The sequence below is a fragment of the Dichotomopilus funicola genome (assembly GCF_033296635.1).
Source record: "Dichotomopilus funicola strain CBS 141.50 unplaced genomic scaffold C8A04scaffold_6, whole genome shotgun sequence".
In the NCBI taxonomy this organism is placed as follows: Eukaryota; Fungi; Ascomycota; class Sordariomycetes; order Sordariales; family Chaetomiaceae; genus Dichotomopilus; species Dichotomopilus funicola.
In genome coordinates, this window is record NW_026944027.1 from 411841 (window position 1) to 438799 (window position 26959).

General features: G+C 55.6%; 7 protein-coding genes across 7 annotated transcripts; 3 read left to right on the plus strand and 4 right to left on the minus strand.

The window, feature by feature from the left end:
- Positions 1-658: 658 nt before the first annotated feature.
- C8A04DRAFT_34691 (uncharacterized protein) lies at positions 659-2656 on the plus strand (the record flags this gene model as incomplete). Its single annotated transcript, XM_062782918.1, has 6 exons — positions 659-734; positions 798-1107; positions 1163-1221; positions 1290-1329; positions 1395-1904; positions 1969-2656. 6 exons carry the CDS (start codon positions 659-661, stop codon positions 2654-2656), a joined length of 1683 nt encoding a protein of 560 aa, XP_062640174.1.
- Positions 2657-5409: 2753 nt separating this feature from the next.
- On the plus strand, positions 5410-8967 carry C8A04DRAFT_34692 (fungal-specific transcription factor domain-containing protein; the record flags this gene model as incomplete). The annotated part of the gene is made up of 2 exons (XM_062782919.1): positions 5410-7677; positions 7765-8967. The coding sequence occupies 2 exons, from the start codon at positions 5410-5412 to the stop codon at positions 8965-8967; spliced, it is 3471 nt and encodes a 1156-aa protein (XP_062640175.1).
- Positions 8968-9329: 362 nt separating this feature from the next.
- C8A04DRAFT_9509 (uncharacterized protein) lies at positions 9330-10932 on the minus strand (the record flags this gene model as incomplete). The annotated part of the gene is made up of 3 exons (XM_062785513.1): positions 9330-10028; positions 10097-10288; positions 10351-10932. 3 exons carry the CDS (start codon positions 10930-10932, stop codon positions 9330-9332), a joined length of 1473 nt encoding a protein of 490 aa, XP_062640176.1.
- Positions 10933-11680: 748 nt separating this feature from the next.
- C8A04DRAFT_25375 (WD40-repeat-containing domain protein) lies at positions 11681-12897 on the plus strand (the record flags this gene model as incomplete). The annotated part of the gene is made up of 2 exons (XM_062779535.1): positions 11681-12079; positions 12178-12897. The coding sequence occupies 2 exons, from the start codon at positions 11681-11683 to the stop codon at positions 12895-12897; spliced, it is 1119 nt and encodes a 372-aa protein (XP_062640177.1).
- Positions 12898-14699: 1802 nt separating this feature from the next.
- C8A04DRAFT_9447 (P-loop containing nucleoside triphosphate hydrolase protein) lies at positions 14700-16819 on the minus strand (the record flags this gene model as incomplete). The annotated part of the gene is made up of 2 exons (XM_062785485.1): positions 14700-16338; positions 16458-16819. 2 exons carry the CDS (start codon positions 16817-16819, stop codon positions 14700-14702), a joined length of 2001 nt encoding a protein of 666 aa, XP_062640178.1.
- An 826-nt stretch (positions 16820-17645) lies between these two features.
- C8A04DRAFT_25377 (uncharacterized protein) lies at positions 17646-18826 on the minus strand (the record flags this gene model as incomplete). The annotated part of the gene is made up of 2 exons (XM_062779536.1): positions 17646-18334; positions 18391-18826. 2 exons carry the CDS (start codon positions 18824-18826, stop codon positions 17646-17648), a joined length of 1125 nt encoding a protein of 374 aa, XP_062640179.1.
- A 1273-nt stretch (positions 18827-20099) lies between these two features.
- C8A04DRAFT_34696 (uncharacterized protein) lies at positions 20100-26720 on the minus strand (the record flags this gene model as incomplete). Its single annotated transcript, XM_062782920.1, has 11 exons — positions 20100-20492; positions 20602-20952; positions 22093-22438; positions 22501-23262; positions 23871-24024; positions 24096-24238; positions 24703-24938; positions 25361-25498; positions 25670-26177; positions 26243-26339; positions 26621-26720. 11 exons carry the CDS (start codon positions 26718-26720, stop codon positions 20100-20102), a joined length of 3228 nt encoding a protein of 1075 aa, XP_062640180.1.
- Between the last annotated feature and the right edge of the window lie 239 nt (positions 26721-26959).

Consider the following 26959-nt stretch of genomic DNA (forward strand, 5'->3'; position numbering starts at 1 on the left):
CCTAGGAGCCAGAAAACGGGAGTTTGTCACCGCTGTTTCCATGTTTCCTTTCAAATAATTTTATTCCTGGATTTTTGCCCGCGTCCCACGCAAGGGTCCCCACACTGTCAGTCAGATGGATGATCCGGTGACCTCTCTTCTCAGCCCTTCCGCCCCCTGGACAAGCTTCCATGGGATCCGCCATGCGAAGTGGCTCTTGGTGGATCTCGTTGTTCCTTTTCCCAAGGGGAGGAGGGATGGGGGACGATATATACGTCCACTCCCAGCTCTCCGATCACCGTTTTAATTTTGAAGAGCAAAAAAAATATATTCTCTTCGATCTTCACCCTGTCCCCAAAATCTCCGCCTCCCCCCCTTCGATCATACATAAAGAGTCCTCAACCAGGCTGCGGCCCGCTGCCTAAAACGGACCCAAACTCTCATTGTGGTTCTCATACAAACCTAACCACATCAAGTTTGTTTCCCAGCCCAACCAACCCACCCACGGCTGTTCTCCATACCACGAACCGAAGCCCCCCTTTTAATCTTTTAATACTCATCACCCCCCCTTCATCTTCATCCATCTACACGTTCATCCCCGACGAACCAAAGTTTGTTCAGGTTGCTGCAGATATAAACCTGCCACCTTCAGTGTATCTCCTTTTGTTCAGCCACAGTCATGAGGACCAGAAGAAACGGTGCCATGGCTCCTGCTGAGTCACCCCCATATCCTGGGAAGCAGCTACTGATTCTAGGTGAGACTTATACGGAATCTGATTCAAGTTTGGGGATAAGGGTAACTAACACGACGTAACCAGCGCTTTGCCGGATATGCGAGCCCATCGCGTTCATGTCCATCTTCCCCTACATTTACCACATGGTGAAAGATTTCAACATAACCGATGATGAAAGTCAAATCTCCTTCTACGCTGGCATGGTCACCTCTGCTTTTACCTTTGCCGAGTTCTCTACGAGCGTCTTTTGGGGCAGACTGAGCGACAAGGTTGGCCGGAAACCTGTCTTGTTGATGGGTATGGCCGGGACTGGTCTGAGCGTGTTGATCTTTGGCTTTGCGCCAAGCCTCCCCGTCGCCCTCTTTGCTCGTGCCTTGGGCGGGTTTCTCAACGGGTGAGTGGTATCTGCTAATGTTAGGATGCTGTGTTCTTGAGACTAAGAGGAGCAGTAATATCGGCGTCCTTCAGACCACGGTCGGCGAACTAGTCACGGTCAAGGAGCATCAAGGTGAGTCGAGCCCCGGTATCAAGACGTGAGGGTGGTCATGGGGAAGAGAGACTAACACAGAATTCCAGCTCGGGCGTACGCTGTCATGCCTCTCGTTTGGTGCGTCGGGTAAGTTGCGTGAAGCGGGGCGCAAGTTGCTATTTCATGTGATGAGGCACTAACACGAGACTTAGATCGATTGTTGGCCCCATGATCGGAGGAGCTCTCGCGAAACCGGTCGACACGCTTCCGTCCATCTTCACCCCAGGCAGTATTTGGGACCGCTTCCCCTATCTGCTTCCGAATGTGTTCAGCGCCATCTGTGTCTCGCTCGGAGTTGTTATTGGTCTCCTGTTCTTGGAAGAGACTCATGCGGAGAAGAGGAAGAACCGGGACCGTGGGGTGGAACTCGGAAAGCTGCTGGTCTCGTACTTGCCGGAACGGTTCAGGGGGGCTAGTAAAGGGCTGACAACGAAGAGTGCCGAGGAGCAACCTCTGCTCTTTGAGACGGAGGAATCTTTGCCGGGATATCTCACCACTGGGAACTCGGCTGGTCCTTCATCAACAGCTAGTGGCCCCGAACTGGTACCGATCGATGCGGAAGAGTTGTGCGCCCGGAAATCGAAACCGGAAGCCCGGCCTGTGGGCAAGATCTTCACCAAACCTGTGGTGATGGTCATCGCCTCGTACGGCATCCTCGCGTTGTAAGTCGCTACCACCCCGGTGTGTGAGACCAACAACCGCCACTAACAAGAGCCCCCTTTATAGCCACACGATGGTGTTCGACTCCTTGCTTCCCGTCTTCCTCAGCACCAACCCACCAGACGAGAAGATGCCGATTTCCCTCCCCTTCAAGTTCGCTGACGGCTTCGGCATGGACACACGTACGATCGGCGTCATTCTATCTGTGCAAGGTATCTACTCGATGGCCTCGACACATTTCCTGTTCCCCATGATCACCGAGCGGCTCGGCCCTCTCCGCCTCTTCAAGCTCATGTCTATCCTCTATCCGCTGCTGTACTTCTTCACGCCGTACATCGTCCTCCTTCCCGAGAGCCTCCGCATGACCAGCGTCTACATCATCGTGGTGTGGAAATGCACCTTTTCGACGCTCGCCTACCCGGCCAACGCAATTCTCCTGACCAATTCGGCCCCGACGACCCTGACACTAGGCACGATCAATGGCGCGGCTGCCTCGACGGCTAGCTTGTGCCGCGCTCTGGGACCGATTATCTCGGGCCTTCTGTACAGCCTGGGGATGGAGACCGGATACTCGGGTCTGTCGTGGTGGGTCACGGGCCTGATAACTATTGGAGGTATACTGGTCGGGATGAGAATCACGGAGCCGAGGGGGCGAATGGACGAGAAGGACGACATTGAGGCGGCGCCTGAATCGCCACAGGGACCTTGGGATGGAGCGGCGACGAATACCCGGCCAGTAGAAGGGGAAAGCTAAACTCTCAGCTTATTCTTTTACCCCTTTTTTTGTTTTCCTCACATTCCCGTCTTGGCATGACACCTTGCGTGAGGTTTCGTCGTCTACATTATCCTACCATTTTTATTTTTGCTTTATTGCCTTTTTATCATCAAATCAACATGTTCAGGTGCCCCCAGGGGTTATCCAGCGCCGCCGAAACATAGATGGGCGGCGCGGGCGACGGCGTTTCACGGGGTTTTCCTTATTTTCCTGTTTATGAGCGACTGCATGATGGTGGTTGGGGGTTGGTTGGTTGATGGGTCTCTTGTCTTGGAATAGAGTGGTGTAGCCTTATGGAGCAGGTTCTCGGGAGACACACGCGGAAGCAATTGACCTTTTTTCATCTCTTTTTTCCTAAATTACGCGGGGAAGATGGTCGGTGAACAGTGGCGTTTCTCCCATGTCTCGGTGCATCTATTGATTGGAAGGACGGCGGATGGGGGGCGACTGCACAGGGCGGGTTATTGGTGTCAACGGTCTTCTCTCTCTGATTACTTTTGGGTGTCTCCATTGGTAGCTTGAGACATGACGGATGACGGGAGAAGCAGCGGGAGGAGCGGCTCGAGAGCCGGGCACGAATTCTAAGAAGTGGCGTCCTGCCTCTTTCGGCTTTCAGCAGCAGCAAGGGACTCGGGTGATTCGGTGGCGATGGCACGACAGCAAGATGGGCGGGAATGCATGTTTTTTGTTTTGGTCTTTTTTTCTTTTGCTCTTCATACACCTTTCCTCTTTTCGGAGCATCCCTTACGTGCAATATACCCTCTTCCCCACGTTATACCACCTCGTTGTCTGCGTGTATTTGTTTGTTTTCCTCCATTTATTCTACTTTGGGTTCCGGACCCCCGACGGTTTGCCGATTCTTTTAGCAGACGCGAAGCCCGCTCCTTCCTTACAAGGGGTAAGCGTGGGGTATCATGTTGTCCCTCGTGGCGAGGGCAAGCAGCCTTCTGCAGGAATACACTACACTCATTCGGCCATGTACACTACTCGTCTCACCTCTGCTATTATTTCGTTTGCAAATGTGGAGGTGGCCGCTGGTACTTTCGGCAATTGATCACCAGGTTGATCTTTGAAATGCCATAGAATTGGTCTCAAAATAGCACTTTCTTGCCAAACTAGTGTACCGCTCAACTCCACCGCCTTTGTGATGTGCCTCAGGAAATGTCTTGACTAATACGTTCTGTTCTGTCTAGGTTGACCGCATGAATTGAGCGGTCGCTTACAGGTAAGGCGCCTGCAGGCTGGACGGGTCCTTGTCATTCCCAACGCCTGAGATGAAGGAATGGGACGATTCTGAAATAATACTATGGCACTATGTAGGCCCTCGACAAGGTATGTGCATACCTGCCTATGTACACGCCTATAAAGGTACCTCAGGACCTAGAGACCAAGACTGGAAGTGAACAACCCCACAGTCTCGGGCTATTAGTGCCGTTCTGGGAAAACCTCAAGATGGAAAGACCGAGGGCAGAAGAGGGGCGAAAGAGGAAAGAGCGCATGGAAGCTGGATGGAAACATGGAAAGAGCACACGCGCTGCCCCCCACTCTCCCACTCTTGCTCCTGGTCAGCGCGAATAAATGGCTGGGTTGTTGTTGCTGCGAGTGGGAAACATTCGCATCACGTTTCGTTATCTCTCGAAGCTCCCCCCTGCTCTCTTATCAAACTGGGGTCCGCGGCCGCCCCTCTACGGATACGTTGCGTCAATTGGCGGGGGTTGGTTGGGCTGGGAATCGCCCTGACCCTCGGTCGGTACAGGGGGGGGAGCTGCATCTGCACACAAAAGCTCCGCAGCCCACGCCTTGCGCGGGTGGCTTTTTGGCCAGAGCCCTGCCACTGCCGTTTCGCGAAGAAGAGGGCAATGCGCTCACCCCCGAGACCACCGGCCGCATCGATCGCTTCATGATTCCGACTCGCTTTCTTCGTTCGATGCTGCTCAACGCCGCCCGACGCGCCGTCCCCATGCCCGCCACGCACGTCTTCACCGAACCGTTAGTTTGTTGTTAGATGTACGGTCCCGGCTTGTCTCGGCTGCTAGACCCCGCATCACAGAAGGCCGGCAGCAAAGTTGCATTTCGTCACAGACAAGAGGATCCTAGAAAGCCAACGTGAGAGCAAAGTTGGAGACGGGCAAAAACAAAGCCCAATAATCACAACGACGGTCTCCCGATTAGGCCCCCGATTGTCTCGATTGTCGACACCGCCGTTTCCCCTGCCGAGCTTGCTGAGCCATGGGCCCCGCGCATTGCAGCGACGAGGAAGCGGACGAGTAAAGTGTATTATCACTTTTATCTCTCGACTGTGAATCTAACTTGGGGAGCGCCAAGACCCCACCACACAGACTTCCGTTCTCAGTTTTACATTGACGGCCCCACGATCCTTGATCACGACGACAAACAATAACCGGAAAACGGCAAGAGGTGGTTCTGGACCAGATCGTTTACCGTTTCGACGGTTTCGACGGTTTCGACGAGCGCAGCAAGTGTGGTGGGCAAGACACAAGGCAGGCCACATGAGGGACGCGAAACACACGAGACAACAGAGCCGCCCGCACGTTCTTCTTGGCTGGATAACATCCGCTGTGTGGTAACGTTGACGTGCCTCCGCACGCCGTGTGTGATCTGAGCTGCTCCTCAGACCCGGAACGGCTTGACTCGCATCGGGCCGCACCGAATCGCCGAATCATTGCGCCGCACGTCACCACCGGATGTCTCAGAAGCGCTGCAGGGAAACGATGCCGGTACCCGAACGCGAACCCCCGTCTCCGGACTCCCAACCCTCCAAGCGTGCTCGCCAATCATCCGCCGACCATGGCTCCCCGGCGTCACTCGGCTCGGCCGCCGGCGCGGCGTCTCCGACGGGCGAGCTAGTCCACGACGGCCCGCCGAGCCACGGGGCCCCTGCCGGCTCCGCTGCGGGGGGCAGAATCGGCCAGAGCAGCAGTTTTCGAAACGTCAGCGCATGCAACCGCTGTCGCTTGCGCAAGAACCGCTGCGACCAGCGGCTGCCGAGCTGCACGAGCTGCGACAAGGCTGGGGTTGCCTGCGTCGGGTACGACCCCATCACCAAGAGGGAGATCCCGCGGAGCTACATCTTCTATCTGGAGAAGAGGGTCGAGCAGCTGGAGGGGCTCCTGGGCACGAACAACATCCCGTTCCCCCCCGCGCAAGATCTGGACTACAGCTCCAAGTCTGCAGCTAACGGGGGTGCTATCGGTCTCCGGTCACCTGCGGAAGGGCCCCAGTCGGCCCACTACTGGGATGCCGCGGACGCTGCGAGTGGCGGTGGGAGGGGGGAGACCGGCGGTGATGGCGCTAGTAGTGGTGCTGGCGCCAGCGGCGGCATAAACAACAATGGCAGCAGCAGCAGCAGCAGTAGTAGTGCTAGACTGCAAAGGATCGCCTCGAAACCCGGCCCGGCTGCCGGCTCGGGGTCCTCCCAGGATCGGTATCTCGGCTCGACAAACGGCATCTCCTTTGCGCGCGTGGTGTTCGCCGCTGTGCAGTCATCCGTCACGGATCAAAAGTCGAATCCGGACCGGGCAGCAGTGCGGCCATATGCCAGGGCTAGCTTGGGAGGGAATGGTGCAAGCAATGGCGTTGCCCCAACCGCGGCCGCGGGGACCAGTGCCCGGTCTGGGACGTCGATGCGGGAATCTTTCTTCGGGCTTCACACCAAGCCCACGATCCACCCGGCAACGTTCCCCGATCGACCTCTTGGCTTGAGGCTGATCAGTCTCTACTTTGAGCACGCGAACCCGCAAATACCTGTCCTACACAAGGGCGAGTTCATGGAAATCTTCGATGGGGCGTATGCCGACGAGATTCGAGGGCGTGGACCACACGAACTGTACGTGTTGAACATGGTGTTTGCAATAGGGGCCGGGATTCTGGTGGGCGACTCGAAAGGCGAGCCGCCGTTAGCGGCAGATGTACCACCAGGGCCCAGGCAGTGTCAGCCGGAAGAATACCATGCCAGTGCCATCGTACATTTTGAGACTTGCCTTGGGACCAGCGGAGGTCTGGAGGACTTGCAGATGGTCCTCTTACTAGCCAACTTTGCGCTGCTGAGACCTGTACCCCCTGGACTGTGGTACATCATTGGTGTGGCCGTGAGGTTGGCTGTCGATCTGGGTCTGTATTATGAAGACGGCAAAGACCAAGACATCGCCAGCCACGCTGGTGCCCAACAGACAGAGGCTATGGCCAGGGAAAGGGGGAGGCGAGAATACGTCCGGGATCTGAGGCGCCGGCTTTGGTGGTGCACCTACTCGCTCGACCGTCTGGTCAGTCTCTGCGTCGGCCGGCCGTTTGGCATTTCCGACCAGGTCGTCACGACCGAGTTCCCCTCGCTCTTGGAGGACCGTTTCATCACGCCGAACGGCATCGAGCAGCCGCCCCCTGACCTGGCGCGGCCGAGTTACAAGTTGGTTGCGCAGCACTATTTCCGCCTCAGACTCTTGCAGTCGGAGGTCATCCAGGTGCTGCAGTTCCGCCAGGCCCAGGGAGCCTGGGCCAATGGGAAGGGTTGCCAGAACCCTTACATGCACTCGGATTTGCCGTCGCCGTTTCTGTCCAAGTTCGACTCGTTCCGTTCGTGGCGCATCGATATCGACAGGAGGTTGTACGAATGGAAGAATTCGGCGCCCCGAAGCGAAGACACGGGCGTGGCGTTTTCGGTCGACTTTTTGGGTCTGAACTACTGGCAGGCGATCATCCTGCTCTACAGGCAGAGCCTGAGCGTGCCGACCGTCTTTGAGGGCGAGTATGATACCACGAAGGAGGTGAATAGCCCGGCGGTGTACAACGCTGAGCTTAGGGAGGACGAGGACAGGGTGTATCTGAAGGTGGCTGAGGCCGGGCAGAAGATCTTGCGCTTGTATCGCCAGCTGCACTTGAAGGGGTTGGTTAACCACACGTACTTGACGACGCACCATTTGTTTGTGGCTGGCATATCGTATCTCTATGCGATCTGGCATTCTCCGATTGTCAGGAGCCGTTTGGTAGGCGAACTGGATTTTGTTGGCCTTGTGTCTTGTTAGCCCTGTGTGTCGGGTGATTGCTAACCTATCGTGTGTTTTCTTACCCAGACCATGGACGAAGTAGACTTTACCATTCTCGCAGCGACATCCGTCTTCAACGATTTTATGGACAAGTGCCCGCCCGCCGAAGCGTGCCGCGATGCGTTCGACCGAACGGTCAAGGCCACGCTCAGGATGGTAAACGCATCTGGAGGATTCGGCCAACAGTATCCTTCCGCACATGGCAGCGCAGCCACCAGCGCCGTCAACAGCCCTGATATCAACCGGACCGACTGGAGTACACGCGGAGACAACGTATCAATACTGAAAACACCCCAACGCACCCGCCACCACCGCCAGTCACCATCCATGGACCAGCTGCCTACTGGCATATCTGATCCTTACTCTACGGCCCCAACCCTCTTGAATGCCTTCCAGAAGGGGGCACAGTATCGCTTGCCGGGCGGAAGCATGATCAAGGCCGAGCCTGAACCCTTCTCCCACGTCCGCAACCTACCGATCCCAGCACTTAGAAGTAACACCGCCGGTTCTGCCGACAACACCATCATCAACAATACACCCACCACTCCCAACGCCACATCGGCCATTGACCAGGCACAACTAATCACCTCTCCCTCCGCATTGCAACAGGGACCATTACCACCACTACCACCCCCGCAACTGGGGTCTGCATCATCACAATTAGGTTCGCCACTAGCTGAGATGGCGACTACAGCAACCGCCACCGGCGGATTCCTCACACCCCGACGTCAACAACAACAACAACAACAACAACAACAACAACAACAACAACAACAATTCAGCCCCGGGCCGATGACCTTCACCGATCTACAGGGGGGCATCGATTTCCTCCAAAGTATCGACTCAACCGACAACGTCAGCGTCGCCAGCGGCGGTCCTGCCGTCTCTGCTTCTTCTGCGTCTGGTATCCCTGTCGGTAGTGGCGGTGGGATAGATAGTACTGGTGCAGGGAGTGTAGGCGGGGGAAGTGATGGCGTCAGCGCGATGGAGGGTGTTGATTTCGGTGGGAGTTCTGGTGCCGGTGCTGGTGGTGCTGGTGGTGGGGGGTTGGATACCACACATATGGATTTTGGGTTTGGATTGGGTTGGGAGGGGCTGTATCATGATTTTGGGGGTGGGGGGCAGCAGTTGGATTTGTTTGATGGGTTCTTTTTTGGTGGGGGCGGCGGAGGAGGTGCTGGGGGGAATGGAGCTGGAGGTGGAGGTGGTGCTGGGAGTGGGGGTGGGTGATTATCAGGGGGGTAATAGGGGGGAGGTAAAAAGCCGATTATGTATTCACCTAAAGATGTGATAGATTTGGGGTGGGTGATTTGGTAAAAAGGGAAAGCGGTGTTTTGATCTGTTGGCTATGACAGCATGTGCTGTATGTACATTGACTACGACTGCTAATGACTACGAAGAGAAATGAGGTATGACCTGTGGATTTCGAATTAGTCGCCGTAATCTCGTATCATTGAATCACAAGGGGGTATTGGAACGGTAATGTTAGCCACGAACAGCCGTCTTGATATACGTCAAGATGGGGGTAAAACAGTGGGATATAAAAGGGCAAGTTAGGCGCTTTTCATCACGCACACATCACTTCGTGGCTCCTATTTACTACCTCGCTCTATGACTGTCTCCTGCGTTACAGTACGGCTTTTATCTTTATCCCCTTCCACTCCCTTCTCCTTTTCCCCAACCCCCAACCCACCACCCACCGGTCTCCCATCCCCATCAAACTCTGCCCACCTAAAAAACCCACACCCCTCCCTCCCTACCACCGGCACATTCCCCGCATAACACATCCAAAAATACCTCCCCCTATTCTCCCTCCGCCGCGTCACAACCCGCAACACCGCTGGCACGCCGCACGGACAGCGCGGGGTGAACCGGGGGTGGAAATCCGGCCGGTAGTGTCGGTAGGTGATGTTGATGCGGCGGTTGCCGGCGATGGGGTGCGGGTCGATGGTTAGGGCGGGGGTGATGCTGTGTTTCCAGTGTTCTTGCATGTCGGCGTGCATGATCAGGAGGGAGTTGTGCGGGAGGTGGATGGCGATTTGCCCGGTCAGGTTGGGGTCTTGGGGGGTTGGTGGGGCTGGTGTTGTTGTTGTTGTTGTTGTTGTTGTTGTTGTTGTTGGGGCTGTTGTTGCGATGGGGGTGGTGGTTTGGGGGAGAGTGGGGATAGGGGCAGCGGGGCTGGGATCGTCGTCTTGGGGTATGATGCGGCGGACACGGAACTCGCGGGCTACGCCGAGTGAGAGGGAACCGATGACGGCGCGGGGGCCGAGATATGTGAGGTGATCGCTGTGCTGTTGGGGAGGATGTTAGCGAGAGTCGGAGAGCAGGTAAAATCCTAAGGGCGGGTTCGTTGGCATACCCAGCCGACACTCTCCTGTGGCCCGTTGTAGCAGTTGACAAAGGCCGCGTTCGGGGTCCACGGATCTGGTGACTGGTACTGCAGTTTCTTCCCGCCATAGTGAGTGCGAATGCGCTCTTGGATCTCCCCATTGACCGTTTCCTGGACCCGTGCCTTGACCTTCTCTAGTTGTGGGGTTAGGGTTCGGACATCCTGTGAAGTGGTGAGTGAGTGAATATTACGTGACAATAACACCAAAGAAGTCTGCTATCTACCGTCATTCTCGCCCCGTTGTAAACATATTCATGCTTCTGCTCCTGCATCTCTGTGTAGCTTCCCACGTAGAAGCCCGAGGTGTGCGGGCTCGAGACGATGTTATCAAACAATTTGAAGGTGATTTTCTCAAACGTCTTGGACTCTTCCAGCAGCTCCCGCAACAGCGAGTCTGCTTCCTCGCTAGGCAGAAAGTTGTGGATGATGGTGCAGGGCGTGTGTTCACTGATGTCGACGGGGTCGTACAAATGGAGCGTGGCTCCCTTACGGGACAGTATCTTGGCACGTTTGGATGGGGTAGAGGCGGATCCATCCAAACCAACACCAAAGGACCGGAGCGACGACTGCGCGGCCGATGCGGTGCCTGACCCGGGTTTCTTGGGCAACCGTGCCTTGAGCGTCCGTGATGTGGCCTCGACATCGCCATCATGGGCCAGCAAGATATCGAGAAGCGTCTCTGGATCGACGCTGGGATGGAGCGACGAAAGGATCGCCAATTTTACATCGGTTGATTCTTCATGAGCCGGCGCCGGGTCTGGGCTGGATTTTCGCTTTTTGCTGCTTCTTATAATGAAAGCGTCCATTCTTTCAGATGTTCAGTCCGGAAGGGCCGTTGGAGTGTGACCCGGCGAGAAAAAGACCCGCGCGGCCTCTACATAGCTTTTGTGAAACCGTAGGCGACGAAAAGAGACCCTTGACGCGTTTGCTGCTGTTGACGCGGTCAAAGCGCGTAAAGTGTGGGGTGCAGGGGAGCGAACCAGGAACGGTGTCACGTGGGGCACTTATTTTAAGTGTTCAACAGGGTAAGCACATGGAAGTCCACTTCTGCTCCCGGTGGGACGGAATGCCAAGCGGAAAGTTTGACGGCGAACTGATGGAATGCCATGCGTTACTCCGTAGTTATGTCATACCTTTTCTCCTATCCGGAGAGGTAATTGGGTGCCGAAAATTCGCGTTGGCGTTTCTCGAACCGTGGGCGTTAAAGATAGAATGGAGGGAAGGCGTGCGCAGGGCAAGCAGGGTCGGCAATGCTAAATGCGGCTAGTGCCAGGTTTTTCCGGTACTTGTTCAGGAAACTTACCAGAAAGAGCAGCATAAATGGCGGGGCATTTGAGAAACAGCCGAGGCCTCGGCCCCGCCATTAACCTACTCAATCCGCCCATCTTCCCGGCAACCTGCGGCAACCCAGTCGTTACAGAGGAACCTCGTTCCAGTGCCCAATCAAGCCAGCACATTACGATAAAGTGCGACGGCAAAGCGAGAGATCGTGTGCGTATCATCTTCCCTTCCCCTTGCTACGATCGCTCTGTCGATGCCCCGAGGCGACTAGCCATGGCGTCCATGCTCGAATTCCGCACGCCGGGCTTCAACCCGTACGCCGTCAAGTACTCGCCCTATTACGACTCGCGCCTCGCTGTTGCGGCTTCCTCCAACTACGGAATAGTCGGCAATGGCCGCCTTTTTGTGCTTGGCCTGGGGCCCCAGGGCATCCAGCTTGAAAAAGGCTTCGACACCAACGACGCCCTGTATGACCTGGCCTGGTCCGAGATCAACGAGAACCAGCTTGTTGTCGCCTGCGGCGATGGCTCGCTCAAGCTCTTCGACTTGGCGGCGGGCGATTTCCCCGTCATGAACTTCGCCGAGCACAAGCGCGAGGCCTTTTCCGTGTGCTGGAATCCAATTGCCAAGGACAGCTTCATCTCGAGCTCCTGGGACGGCACCATCAAGATCGTGAGTAGTTTCCCTTCGGATCCCCCCCCAAAACAACCGCATACCCCAGAGCCGTTTCGATTTAACATGACGGCCCTTCCCCCTCTCTCCTCACGCAGTGGTCTCCGTCTCGTCCGACTTCACTCAAGACCCTCCCCGTCGGCAATTGCACCTACTCGACCGCCTTCTCGCCGATGAACCCGTCCATCATCTCAGCCGTCTCGTCCGATTCGCACATCCGCGTCTTCGACCTGCGCACCCCCGTCTCGGCCAAATACCACCTCACGACCGTCATCCCCGCGCACGCTCCGCCGCAAGCACCCACCGGCCCCGGCGCCGGTCCAGGCGCCCCCCTCCCGATGCTCTCGACCGGCGAAACCTTTGCGGGCTCCGTCCCCTCCGAGATCCTAACCCACGATTGGAACAAATACCGCGACGGCGTGATCGCCACCGCGGGTGTCGATCGCTTCATCCGTACATTCGACCTCCGCAACCCGACCGGCGGCCCCACTGCTGTCCTGCCCGGCCACGAGTACGCCGTCCGCCGTCTCGCTTGGAGCCCGCACGCCAGCGATGTGCTCGCCAGCGCTAGCTACGACATGACCGTTCGCGTTTGGTCCGACGGGTCTTCGTCTTCTCCCCCCGCCGCCGCTGCGCCTGGCTTGGGCCAGTCGAATCATGTCATCCCTGTCGGTAACCAGCTCGGTGTGATGAATCGGCACTCGGAGTTTGCGACCGGTGTGGATTGGTGTCTGTTTGGTGCCGGTGGCTGGCTTGCGTCGGCTGGTTGGGACCAGAGGGTGTTGGTTTGGGATGCGCATACCCTGTTGAGGCCGTGAGGGCGGTCACCCAGCTTTGGGGATTCACCCCGAACAACCTCTGCCTTTCCTGGTGTGTTGGGCGACTCGATGTTGGTTGCTCATCCTGTTTGCTTTTTTCCCCCAGTTGTTGCTCCTTTCTCCTCCTTCCTACCCTTCCTTCTCTTGTACTTTTCTGTTTTTCAGTTTCTGTTTTTTTGGCTTCTGGCCAACATGTTCGCTTATTGTACCGCCTGTGCCCCGACGGGCAAATGGTTCGATGTTTCCCCCTCTTGTCCTGCAACACAAGCGGTAGAGAAGGAAGAGGAGGATGAGAAAGGCGCAGCGAAAAAGTGCAGCAAGCCAGGAGGCGATTTGAGGAAACCTAAGGACCTTTGCCAGCAATATTGTATATGTGTGTGTAAAATGTACACACCTGTGTGTTTAGAAGCAACCCGAATGGGTACGATGAAGAAGAGAAAGAGGAAAAGGAACAAAAAAAGGATGATACCCCCGATGGAGAGGAAAATGGACCGAGGAGAAAGTGAGGAAAGGACCGGGTCGGACGCGACAGAGGAGGAGCGCAACACAAGGGTGGACGACTGACTCACTGGAGGGGGTTGGAAAGAACTTTCACGTTCAGGCATAGCAATTGGGTTTGTTTTTTTTCGAGGCTGCTCAAGGGTTTTGTACATGGAACAGGGGTTTGTAAACTTGTTTCTTGGGGGTGTTGGGGAGTTAGTAGGTAGTGTGCCACTCGCTCACTGGGTTGGGGCTTGTGTTAGACTATGTCTTTGGGAGCTATGGGGGAAGGTAGCACACAGTAGTTGTTGGGTCAAATGCACGGTGAAAGATGAAAATAAGAAGGAAGTGTTCTTCTCAATCTTCCGAGGCTTACCCGAGAAATACCATGTTTATGATACATGTGCCTGTTATGGGGTTTGGTTCAAGGCAATTCACATCACGTAATAGGAACAGTGATACTAAAAGACATCCGCTTCATTACATCTCTAATCGTACAAACAAGTACAATACCTGACCAAAGACCGAAGAAAACGACCTACCACAAAAGCAAACCCACATGATCTATATGTACAAAGACAAGACGGAAAACATTGTAAGGGAGATGAGAAGAGATGGGTGGATGGGCGGGTCCGTCGGTACGCTTTGTCTAGGGTGAAGAGGGAGGGAGAGAGAGGAAGAAAAGGACCGACTGAGCGAGGAAAAAGTGACGGATGCAATGGGAAGAGAAGAAACCATCCATAGAAAACAAGATCCCCGACCCAAAACCGTCCCCAAGCCAACCCCCCCCCAAGAGTCTTCCCAAGTCATGCCCAGCCGTGTTCATGCCGCCAAAGTGCTCATAAAGATCGATGAGTTTCATTCTCCTGCCCGACGCCGGCGTTCATTGCATTCTTTCCGTTCGGCCTTTTTTTCCCTTCCCGCCCCTCTATTTGGTCGTCGGCTCCTTTTTGTTTCCTCCGGGTATGTATGTTGTGCTCTGCCGCTGCCCCAGCTTGGGCCTACCGCCTTCGCAGAAAGCCAGCCGATGACACCACCCAACAAGCGTTGTCCGTCCGAGCAGGCCGGCTTGTTTTTGTCCCCGGGACAGAAAATGAGAACATAAAAACCCCCAACACGCCTGTGAACGCCGTTTCTTTTCCGTCTCATTGCCCCTGGTCTTGGCTTGACGGCCTGGATGAATAGGGTGTCAGGTGATGACCCCAATACATACCCGCAAAGCCGGCCAGGAATATGTGATCATACAAACGCGATGGTGTTTGGTAAAGGGAAGCATGCGTCGCCGCCTACTTAGGCCGCCCCGCTAAACCTTTACGCTCCGTCTAGAAGCTCGCGGGTGGGGGACGGCCACGGCCGCCGCGGCCCTCCTGCTCGCGCTTGCCAGCCCACTCCATCGCCTCGAAGCCGTCGCGGGGACGACGCTCGGGCATACCGCGACCTCCGCCGCGACCTCCACCGCCAAAGCCACGGCCTCCACCACCACCACCAAAGCCGCGACCACCACCACCACCGAAACCACCGCCACCACCACGGCCGCCGAAATTCCTGTCACGGTCACCCCAACCGTGGCGACTACGGCCGTAGTCCGCGAATTCATCACTAAAGTTCAGACCAGAGACCCGCCTGTAGGTGGGAGCCAAGCTTGTGGGGGCCGGGGGGGGCTCGTCCATACCCCAGCTGTACTTGGCCATGTTGTTGACTTCGTCGACCATGGCCTGGCGGTCGTGGATCTTGCGAGCATTTCCGAGGAAAGCGGAATAGGTATTGGCCAGCAAGCCTCGGGGGGCCCGAGAGGCAATGTTCTTGAAGTCAGCAAAGGTCTGGGGGAGCGGGGCCGTGCTAGAGGCATCGGCCGTGGCACTCTCGAGCTCGTTGTGGCGCTGGATCGGCAGGCCACGGAGCTCGTTCCGGGCCTCTGGTATCTCAGCATCGGCCACAACGAGGTATCCCACACCTTCCTTGCCGGCACGACCGGTACGGCCAATGCGGTGGATGTACGAATCGCGGTCTTGGGGCGGATGGACTTGGATGACGTGCGTGACGTTGGGGAAATCCATGCCACGGGCAGACACGTCCGAGGAGACGAGGATGGCCGACTTTGCGTCCCTGAAGTCTTGGGCGGCTTGGGTACGGGCCCCCTGAGTGAGCTTAGAGTGGATGTCGAGAACCTTGGGCAGGGATCGGTCCATCCCTATGCGGCGGAAGATCTGAGAGTATAATTGGACCGAGGCAGTGGTGGGCAGGAAGATAACGGCCTTGAAAGGGCGTGCATCGGGGCCTTCCAAGCCCTTCCGGGTTTCACGGCGGAGCAGCTCGAGCAAGGTAGGGCCAATATTTTCGAACCCGCGGCAGGGAACGATGAACTGCGGAACCCTCTCGTGGGTAGGTGTTTCATCTCCGGAAACAGTCTGGACGAATTCGAAGTTGTGGGGGTTGATGAATTGGCGGGCGATCCCAACCACGTTCTTGGGCAAGGTGGCCGAGTATAGGAGGGTCTGGCGGGGCGTCTCGGAGGTATCCGGCAGGAATCGAACAATGGTCTCAAGCTCAGCCTTGAAACCGACGTCCAGCATCCGGTCGGCCTCGTCGAGCACGAGGGCAGTAACGTTGGTGGCCTCAATGCCGCTCTGGGGATCGGAGAGGAGATCGTGCAGACGGCCTGGGGTAGCCACAAGCAAGTGGCACCCCTCAACGTGGACTCTGCGAAGCATCATGTTCTTCTGGGTACCGCCCACCGCGGTCTGGACAATGACGCCGGTCCCCTGGCAGAGCCTCGTTGCCTCCACCCCGATCTGTTCGGCAAGTTCGCGGGTAGGTGAGAGGATGATGGCGCGGATGTCCTTGGCGCTGGCCCTGCGACGGCGGGGCATAACCAATTCCGGGTCGACGTCAATGATGCGTTGCACGATAGGAACGAGAAACGCAAGGGTCTTGCCAGTACCCGTCTTCGCTTGGGCAACGCTGAATAGAAGAAGAAAACCAGGTCAGTCAGGCGGTCCAGACAAAGATTTCTCCGGGGGACACAAAAAAGAGCGCGGGGCAAAGTAAAAGATATAATTTAGACCAGAGCTTGAACTTACACATCCTTGCCGGCACGGGCAGCATTGATAGTCAGACTCTGTACTTCCGTCATGTTCTCATAGCTCATACCCCGGGTGATGGACGAGACGAGGCGTTCGTGGATATTGAGCTGGGGCAGGTCCGCGAAGCGGGTGATGCGAGTCGTCGGGGTACCGTCGCGGTATTCCCGAGGAGCGGCGGACTCGCTAGAGTAGAAGCGGATGAGAGAAGTAGCAGGGCGGTAGACGGTGGCCGCACTCCGGGTGGTGTGAGACAAGGCGAGGGCAGCCGAAGAAGCCCTCAACGCCGCAGCGTGGGCTGGGCGGACGGCCAGGGCGACGCGGGATGCGGCGGCCTGCCGTAAAAGGCTGGTCTTCATCATCTTTGCGCTCTCAGTCGTCGGCAATTTACAACAAGAAATAAAGCGGCAAATATCAACCAACTTCAATGCCCGACAGCAGAACAAACAACGAAAGCCCGTTGTTGTGGTCAAGACGACAGACAATAAACGAGGTGTGTCGTGTCGGGTCGCTTGGAAAAAAAAAGTAGAGGACCGACCGATGCGGCAACGTGAGAAGAAAATTTCCAGAGGTTGCTTGGGGGGGGGCCACCGACCGGGTTCTCTTATCTTATCTGGTATGTCGCGTGGGTCTTGGCACGCAGTCGAAGCCACTCGCGGTCTTCAATTCTTCCCAACCCCACTCTCAAGCCCCGCACTTTTCAACCTCGCTCCTCGCTTTAAGCACAAACCGTCTGATGTTGAGCCAAATATTCTGGACGGGAGTGTTGAAACAGTTGAGTTTCATTCAATTGATCGAAATCAACACCGCAGTAGCAAAACAGAACTCAATATACCTTGCGGTTCTGGCTTATTGGCAAATTTATTCTGCTAACAACACTTTCTACCCCGCTTTCGAGTCCGTGGTGAAATTCTGTCATCTCTAAGTTATAGGTCGTCATATCTAACCCAGACCTTCCTTAGCAAGTCAACCCATATAATTCATTAAAGAACATTCAAAACGCCTTTCCCAACCCCCTTATCCAACATAGTCTTTAAGCTTATTCTAAATCCCGTCTAACATTCCGTCTAACATGCCATCTAACATGCCGTCTTTATGTGTCCCCAGCGCCAATGGAAAGGAGGCGAAACGAACGTGAGCGCTCGTGTCTCTACTCTACACGAGAACCAACGATTCCCTACCCACACGCTATACAAACCGATTCTTCTTCCTCGGCTTTTCACCATCCCTCTCCGCCATCCCCGACACAGCCGCAGCCCGCGCCACAACCTCACTCTCCGGATTCTCCTCCACAATCCGCTCCCCAAACGCAAACAGCGCGCTCCGCACCCCGCGCCCAGCATGCGCCGACACGGCCGCAATCAACTGACCCGGCCAGGTACCCCCCAGCCAGCGGAACGCCGCGCCCAGAGTCTGCAAAAACCCCGTCACCGCCATCACCAGCTGCGGGAGATACTTGTGTTCCTGCTCAGCCTGCACAAGCTGGCTGCCCAACGCGGCCAGGCGCGGGAGGAACCAGGCGCCGGCCATTGAGAGCAAGCAGATGGCGAGGAAGACGCAAGTGTGCACGAAGCCGCGCTCGCGGAGCTGTAGGGGCCGCTTTTTCCCGTTGCTGGCGTTGGCTACGTGTTCGAATCTGTCTGCGAGGGTGGCTGGCATGGCGCGGTGCAGGACAGCGGCCTCGTTGTTGTCAAGGTCGCGGGGTAAGCCCCGGAGGATGTGTTGGGTGCCATTGAGGTAGGTGGACCGTTCAAAGTAGGAATCGCAGTCCTCGACTGGGTTGCGGTTTTTTCTGTCTGTCTTTTGCTGCTGGTGCTGCTGCTGCTGCTGTTTCTGATCGATATGCTCTCGGATGGAGTTGAGCAAAAGATCGAGACCTCGCCGTTTGTTAGTCGCCGGGTTTGTATTTGAAAAAAGGTGAGCTCACACAAACCTTGCCTGGCCGATTTCCAGTTGATCCCAGAACCTTTGGTAACCGGCTCCGGCACGGCCGGGAACGAACCCATCAACGAGACCAGTCCCTTCCCCTGTCCAAAAACAAGTTCTGCCGTATGTACATCCGGCCTGGACAACTGCTCTGGACGGGGCTGCCCAGGTACCCAGACCATTCCCGTTCCCGTCACGTCCACCGGGTCGGCGGCCTCTTCTTCCCCATCAAGATCCTCTGGTTCCTCGAACGGCCCCAGCTGGAAAGCAGGTAAAAACGCCGTCAGCGGGCCGGTGAGGATTGCCGACCCGGGCAGGGCCAAGGCGATGGAGGTGGCCGCATCGGCGGCCCATTGCCAGCGCTGCGGGATGAATCCAACCATTCGGGACGCGCGCTGATCGTCCCTGGCCGGCGTCTGCTTGGTGTAGGTACTGTGTCCCATATTTACAGTTGTTGGTGCTGTCGATGCGATTGCCACTGGTGTATCCCCTCGTCCTATCATGTGCGAGGTGCCGCTGCTGACATGACGATACTCTGCTCTGTGATGGTGGTGGCGACGCTCGATTTGTTTAACCGGGTGAGGATATGTCTTCCCTGGGAGGTTGATAGACTCAGTATGGAGGTGTGGACAAGAAGAAGGAGAGCAAGCCGCACTGGACCAAGAAGTGGAGGAGGAAGAAGCAGAAGAAGAAGAATCGGAAGCGGAGACAAGCACGGTGCGCTCTGAAGAAGCCCACATCATGGTTCTGCAATAGCGAGTTCCTCGCCTACATCAAATTGTGCACGGGTGACAATGGGGGATATCCGGGCTCACCGGGGCAAGAACGGTGAGCCCCACGGGGTCGGATCGGACGTTTGATAGGGGGTACATATCTATGCGGGCGGTGTCAGGGCGGTGGGGGGTTCGAGCGGCCTAGAACCGGGAGTCTAGGCACGGCAGGATCTCGCCTCTGTAGTGTTGATTTAACGGCCTCCCATATCATTTATTGCAACGCCTGCAATGCTACCTCTTTCCCGTATTTACAAGAATTTTTTAAATAAACTTTTAAACACCCCACGGTATTCCAATGGGTGGGGGTTGGAAAGACCCTCCAGTTCAAATCATGTGGCGACCGTTGAGGAAAAAAAAGAGAACATCTCCCGAGCATGTGAAAATAGGTGGGGCCTAAGTCTTTATCTTATCTTCTAACACGCGGCCTGGCAAGCTTGGGCTAAATATGGAGCCTTTGCGCCCCAGCACTTAACATGACACAATCACTTTTTTGCCCCCGTATTCCTCCTCCATCTGTTAGTGTCTCAGAACCTCGGACGACAAACAGGATGCGGGATGCATTCAGGGTTTAACGCGACTCAGTGGATAAGCCCAAGACTTGAGGGCCATAGCATTTTTGCCTTCACATAGTTAATTAGGTACTTGCCAAGGTTGAAAGGGACCAGCAAACCCTGTATCATACAAGGTAGCAGTTACTTCATTCTATACAATAATACGCTGAGGTGAATAAATGGTGCCTACCCAGTCGAGCCAGTCAAACAAGCAGCCAGATAGTATCTGGGTAGGGACCTAAGGTATAAACAGAGCCTCTTACAGTTCCCGTTGCCTATGTGCCAAAACAACCCCCCCGCCTTCCAATATCAGACTTCCCGCCGGGGCACACCCCTCCTTGCCCGGGGTTTCGTACTCCCTCCTAGAAAACATATCACGCAAGAAGACCCTCTCAACTCCCACCAGCAGCAGCCTTCTCCGCAGCAATCTTCGCCTCCATCTTCCTCCTCGCCTCCAAAATCATCTGGTCCCTCCTCTTCTGCAACAACGTCTGCCTTTCATCCCGGCTCGCACTCCACGCCTTGCCCTTCCCCGTCACCGCCGCCACCGCCGCAGCGCCCGTGTCTTCTGCTACTCCCGTGCTACTACCAGTGCCGCCCGTTTCCGACTGCTCGCCTCCCGCCGTGGCGGCGTTAAGCTTGTCTTGCAGGTTGTATCGCGTGATGAGATCCGGATGGACGGGCCCCGGGGCGGGCTTGCTTTGCTGCTGTGCTCCTGCGGATCCGGCGCCGGCGCTGTTGTTGGCTGCGCCGGGGGGCGGAGGGGGTTGGAACGTGATGGGGGGCTGTAGGGAGAAAGAGGGGTTAGTTAGCACGGCTCCTCACGATAGAAAATTCAGAGAGAAGAAAATAAAATAAACCCAGGAACGGAAGGGAAGGTGATCAAAAACATACCGTCTCCAAGCGCCCCGCCAAAACCCTCTCCGCCGTCGCCGCCACGTTCCCTCCCGTGCGCTGCAAATCCCACAGTGCCGTCCGCCGGTCCACCTGCGGGAACATCTGCTGTATCCTCTCGGCGGCGGCCTCGCGTGCCGCCCGCGCCTGGGGTCCGTCCCTTTGTTGCCTCCCCCCGGCTGCTGACGAGGAAGAGGAGCCAGCAGCGCCCGGTGCAGAACTCGGGGAGAAAAAGAAGTAGCGGAGGACGATGCCGGAGATCACGAGGATGGCAACGAGGGAGGGGAGGTTGATGTGTTGGTCGTCGACTACGTCGGCCATGATGAGAAGGGGGGTGTGGGGGGAGTTGCGCTAGAATCGGGGTCGTTCGTGTATGAATACGGCGTTGTCTGCGTCGTGTTGTTTCGGATTCCCCTGGGCTTGGCGGTGGGTTGGGCGAATTGCCTTGCGATGCGAGCAGCGGGGGTGATCGGAGTAGGGGACGGTCGTAAATTAAAAAAGATGAAGGTGAAATTAACAGCGCACGGCTGGATTACTTGGTGTTCTTTGTTAGGGTACCGCAAGACTCGGTCGGGTGCGTCGGTTCGAAGGTGGCACGCGAGCGCAATGAGTCCGAACGTTGAGAGAGTCCGTCTGCGATTGCGCTTAGGCAAGGATGCCTCGGATGTCGAGCGAAATGACTAAAACGTGTCGGAGATGCGCAACGCAGTCGAGAGTGTTAGTGGCTGAATTAAATTAACCACCCGCTAACAACGATGGCGATGACCGGCGAGAGGGATTATTGTGTAGGAGTCATTAAGTAGGAGAAGGAAAAGGAAGATTCGACCGGACGGCGTGGTTCGGGCGAGGTATCAGGTCTGGGGCCTGATGATCCAATCGTTGCCAAGAAAGGAACCCCTGTTGCTATTGCGCGGTTTGTGGGGCCAGCAAAACATCATTTCGCAGACTCGACAGCTCTTACTTACATAGCACATACATGCTCACGCAATCCGGTACCACTTGTTAGCTAAAACTGATCCATTCACCCAAGGCTGTTGCCGAGCCGAAACATGCAATAGGTATAGGGAACTTATGCAACAAGTAACTCAGAACTCCCAAAGAGAAGGGCCCTGAATGGATTGTTTTGCGCCAAACCCTTCCCCAAATGGTGCAACCGATCCCCGCGACCATGGAGAGATTTAGTACATACACCCCCTAACCCCAGAAATCAACATGAAAGCCAGCGCAACCGTTCCGTCCTTCATGCTCACGTCCCCCAACCCCCCGTCTGTCCTTTTTGCGCTGACAACGCTAGGCGACTATTATCTGCCACCGCAAGTTAATGCTCAAGCCCCTATGCTAGGCAACTGCGCGGTGGAAGTAGTATCGAGGTCCGCATAATACAACACCAGCTCCCGCTGCAGATTAAAGTGGTGTCAGTATAAAGAGAAATCGAAAAAAAGAGAACAAATATGCTCTCAAGAGTGACAAACGCCATCACGCATGGCTTACCCTCTCCTTGCGCCAGTTGGCGGTGTCCCAGATTATATAATAACCGCGCTCATGGGTAGGACTCAGCGACTGAGGGACCATAACATCGTCCTTGGTCAGCCATATCTGTAGCTTCTTGTGCCAACGCCAGTTGCGATTATTCAACTCGATGGCGGCCATCTGCTGCTTGACGTCACGCGGACAGCTGTAAAAGATCCACATCAACGTCTCCTCGTTGAAGCTCGAGATTTTGGCCTCGATCGGCTGCACGTTTTTGACCTGGTAGCAGTCCGGAAGGCGAAACTTTGGTACCGGCGACCGTGGCGGGACGTCGTCGAATAGTGAATACGCCTTAGTGGACAACATCCTAAGACACATGTTAGATATCAAATAATGAATAGTGTGAGTCGTTCGTGGGGCAACACTCACTCCGTGGATCGCATATCTATGCCCAACGTCGCCGGGTCGAGGCCGCAAGTAAGCGCGTTGTAATCGGCATAGTTGTTCATCAATGTGCGAAGCCCCTTTAGGCCCCATTTATCAATGGGCGCCATGCCTTCCAACGGATCTTGTACCTGGCTGGCGGGGGTCTTCTCCTCCTCTTTGCCCTTGCCGGTCGGGGGGTCGTTACCAATGGCGCCCAGCGGATTCCTACCGCTTACCGAGTCAACTGAATCCTCACGATAGCCGGCCGGTTTTTGACGCGACTCATCCTCGACTGGGCTGCGCTGATCTTGGGGTCGTGCGATTGCTGTTGGCGAACGGACGTCTGTGGCCCTCGAAGTTGCGGATAGTGCGCTCAGTAAACCGTTGCCCGCTTGATTCGCCTGCATCGTGGACCTGGTGGCTGAACCTTGGGTACCAAACCCCAGGTTAGACATCAGATTGCTACCTTGTTCTTGCCTGCCAATCTCACCATTCGCGGTACGATTCAACGGTGGGAACTCCTCGGCAGCACCAGCGGGTGCGGGGATAGCTTGCGAACCGCCTGCTTGGGTGCCAAACCTGAACGGACCTTGATTGGATGAAAGGCGCGAGGCGAAAAGATCCTCTTGCTGGCTCTGAGCTGAGATCGGAGTGCCGCCTCCTCGATGGACCCCTCCACCGACGCTACGAGAGCCTTGTGTTGACCACATTGGTGTTTGGCTTGTTGAGCTGAGCTGGGAGGGGTTGGATAAAGACGGAAATTCCCTAGAACATAGAAAAACAATCAATCAGTTTGAGTCCGGCTTTCAAACCAATAAACTTCATCGCCAATTGAAAAAGAGAATCGTGAGAGAACGAGGATCAGGCCGAACTTTGGGTCGTGAAAGGGGTTGTAGGAACCCTTCACTATCGAAGCATACGGAAGGCCCTCAGAGGGTTTCTGTCCTTCAGGGTCCGCTTCTTTCGTCTCTTTCATTTTGATCGAAAGCTTCGGCTTGTGGTGCTGAGAGGACGCCATTTCGACAGCAGGTAGTAGGCAGGCGGCCAATGAAACGTGCCGAGAAAAGAAGTGAGAATTATCTTAGGGCGGTATGAGTCCACGAAAGAGTGCGCCGCCCCGCTATCAACGATGACACTGCGGGGATTATCGATCCACAGAGTTTGACGAGGGAAGTTGAAGTTCGGGAGAAGTTGTTCCAGTTGACGAACAGTTCTCAACTTCGGTCGGCAAGGCGACAAATCCCCAAGGCTGAAAGGTGGAAGGCAAGAAGGAACCAGGAACGCGAAATGTTGCCAGAGCGCCTTCAAAACAAGGCAACCACACAACCCCAATCACGGAAAACCAAATAAAAAGGGAAAGAAAAGTCACTTACGACAAGTCCAGCGGTGTTGCTGGCTGTGACCCGGCCACACTTTGCGCGAAGCTGACATTCCCCCCTATTTGCCTGCCAGCCCCTCCTGGGAGCACATTTGCACCACCCCCCATAGGCATGGCGCCGAACGCCCATTGTGCATTTCCTACCGGCCCTGCGACCTTTGTTAACCCTTTTTTCACGTATTCCACGGCTTGGCAACCGTGGCGCCAGATGTCACTTCACCTCCAAGCTTCCCGTTAGGTAACCTATTCGAGACAGCACGACCGGACTGCTGTTGTTGTTGCTGGCCCCCGAACCCGCCAGGTATGCCGCGCATTGTTTGTGGTACAACCCCTAGTATTCCAACCGTGTTAGCATATCCAGTTCTAACATATTTTTGGCGGTGTGGTTTGTGATGCTGTGGATATCAAGGAACAGCCATGCGCAGCGGAAACCCAGAGCCTTCCAACCACCTCAACACCAGAACCACGCCCCAGCACAATCCCACCCTAAGGAAAGTCCAAACAGAAAAGGGGGGATATTCAATGGATGGAACAAAAGCTCTTTTCATCCTTGACTACCCCCCACCGTCTCAGCCGCCCTCGAGAGCATCAAGCCTGGCTGGTCTAACAACCGCTTCTCGCTGCCGCAGACTCCAGCCCAGCCAGCAATCCTATTCCCTCCAACCAAACCAAATGCATCCCATCGTATTCCCACTCAATGCACAGGCGGCAGCTGGGGCGAGGCGCGGGTAGACGAGGTACGCGAGGTAAGGAGGGGCCATTCGAGATCGGAATCGGAGATGAACAAGTCGAGGCGAGGGGGGGGGGAAGGCGCTTTGCCAGCATACCTGGTCGATTCATCATTAAGGTGTCTGCGCTCCGCCGTGGGGTGCGCTCGGTTTTGTTGTCGAGAGGAGTTGGTGGTTGTGGCTGGCTCGTTATGTTGCGACGTCGCCGTTCGTTGTCTTGCTGTGTGTCGTTCGCGGTTGCTGGCTTTAGGGACTGCCGGGCTGTGGTCGAGGATAAGTGGGACCCGAGCGCTGGAGTTGAGAAACCGCCCACCGAGTCGCATCGCAGGCGAAACCTGATTAGATACGGTACAAAGGTACTTGGCGCACGGGCTCCCGCCTGCGGTTCTCCCTGCAAACATGGGGAATTTACTGGTACACACTCAAGACACTGTATTTTGGGTACTGGTATTATACCAAGCGAACGGTAATGCGTAAAGCCAACCTCTTTCACCTGCCCTTCGGGGTAAGAGTGGCCAATCGAGCGCGTAGTAGCTGTCTTCATGACCATTTCCTTTCATTCTTTCTCCTATTTTAACTTACTATGTATCCTCCAACCATGAACCGGCCCTGGTTTCGATTTTTTAAAATTGCTGTATTTTTCGCTGGGCCTCAAGGGGCAGCTATACTACACCTGTTCCCGCAGAGCGCCCTCTAGGCTTCCCCTGAAGTCAAAGTTTTCCAAATGCCGCCCGATCAAAATCATCTTGCCCTCTACCGGGGCGTCTTCCTCCTGCGAAGGGTTGCCAAAAATATCAAAAATCTCTCTGACGCCCTGAATGATATTTTGCTTCCCATCGGTGGCAGAAAACCGGCCCTTCAGCCGGTGAATATCATACGCCGGGCCGCCAGTTCGCTCATGCCCGGGCAAGACATTTTCCCAAAGCACCGACCGCAACCATGCATCAAGTGCAGATTGTTGCTTCTCACTCAGCGCCGGAATAGGGACAGATATCGTCGAAACGGTCTAGCGAAAAGAGTAGGTTAGTGGCACTAATTTCACGTGTGATAACCATCTTCCCCTTACCTTGTCAATATGGCTGTGGCCAAGACCCGGGCGGTCAAGTTCTTCTACTTTGTCGTACGCATGCAGGTCTAGCAGGAATCCCTCAAGCTTCGGCACGGCGCTTTGGCTGGTGACGAATATTTTGGCCAGCCCGTTCATGGACTCGATCCTCTCCCTCACTGCCTGAAGCTCTGCCTCACTGACCAAATCGGACTTGTTGATGACAATAACGTCGGCGTGTGAAATTTGCACATGGGCGGTAGTCATGACGGGACCCGCTCCGTGAGCGTCGTCGCTCTCCTCATGGCCTTCCACCTTCCCCGCGGGGTCATCCAGGCTGTGCAGGATGTTCTTGGCGTCCACGAGGGTGACGATGCCGTCGAGGTAGATGGTGCTGCCTAACCCGTCGTCCATCCAGAACATGGGCGCAATGTTACCCGGGTCGGCCAGGCCGGTGGTTTCGAGAAGGATGTAGTCGAATTTGCCCTTCTTTTCCATCAGAGACTCAATAGCGTTTACTCCAGTGTCTCTACCGGTTACATGGTTAGAATGTGTCCCTAGGCTGGGGTCGAGACATCATCGGTTAATACTCACTTCACGGAACAGCATATGCAGCCGTTGCCCACGTCCATCCACTCCTCAACTGACTCACCATCCTTATTGATAGTGAGTGACTTTTCAATATCCAGAGCTTTTCTATGTCAGCATGGTACCCCTGATGTGAGCCGCGGTTAATATCAGCTTACAGTCTCCAAACTCTAGATGTCACCTGTTAGTATGTTCCATATGTATGTGTTTACACGGTTAGGTCAGACTCACCATTCATGATGACAGCGATCTTTTTGCCATGTTCGGCGGTCAGAATGTAGTTCAACAATGTTGTTTTGCCAGCTCCAAGGTATCCTGTCATTCCGTCAGACACTTCAGTCGCTAGGCCGTATGGCGTCAGGGGAAAGGGATGTAAATACGCACCCGTAATGAGTGTAATGGGCACCTTGACTGGCTTCTCCTCAGGCTCTGGTTCGGCACCGGTGCCGACCAACTCCGGCGGCGCATCGTCGTCCAAATCCATATTTACCGCCAGATTATTCAAGCTTAAAACGAGAGATACCTCTTCCCAGTCTTAAAAGGAAGATGGTTTGGAGGAATCCTGTCCCCATGGTGGGGCTCTTGCTCAAGAGTTGGCAGTTACATGCAAATAAGGAGGCGTAGATGGCGGGGCAATTCTCCTAGTTGCATGATTTTCCAGAATCTGGCCATTGGATTACGTAACCAGGAGAACGAGGACAGGGGTCTCGGGAGCTCGCTTGC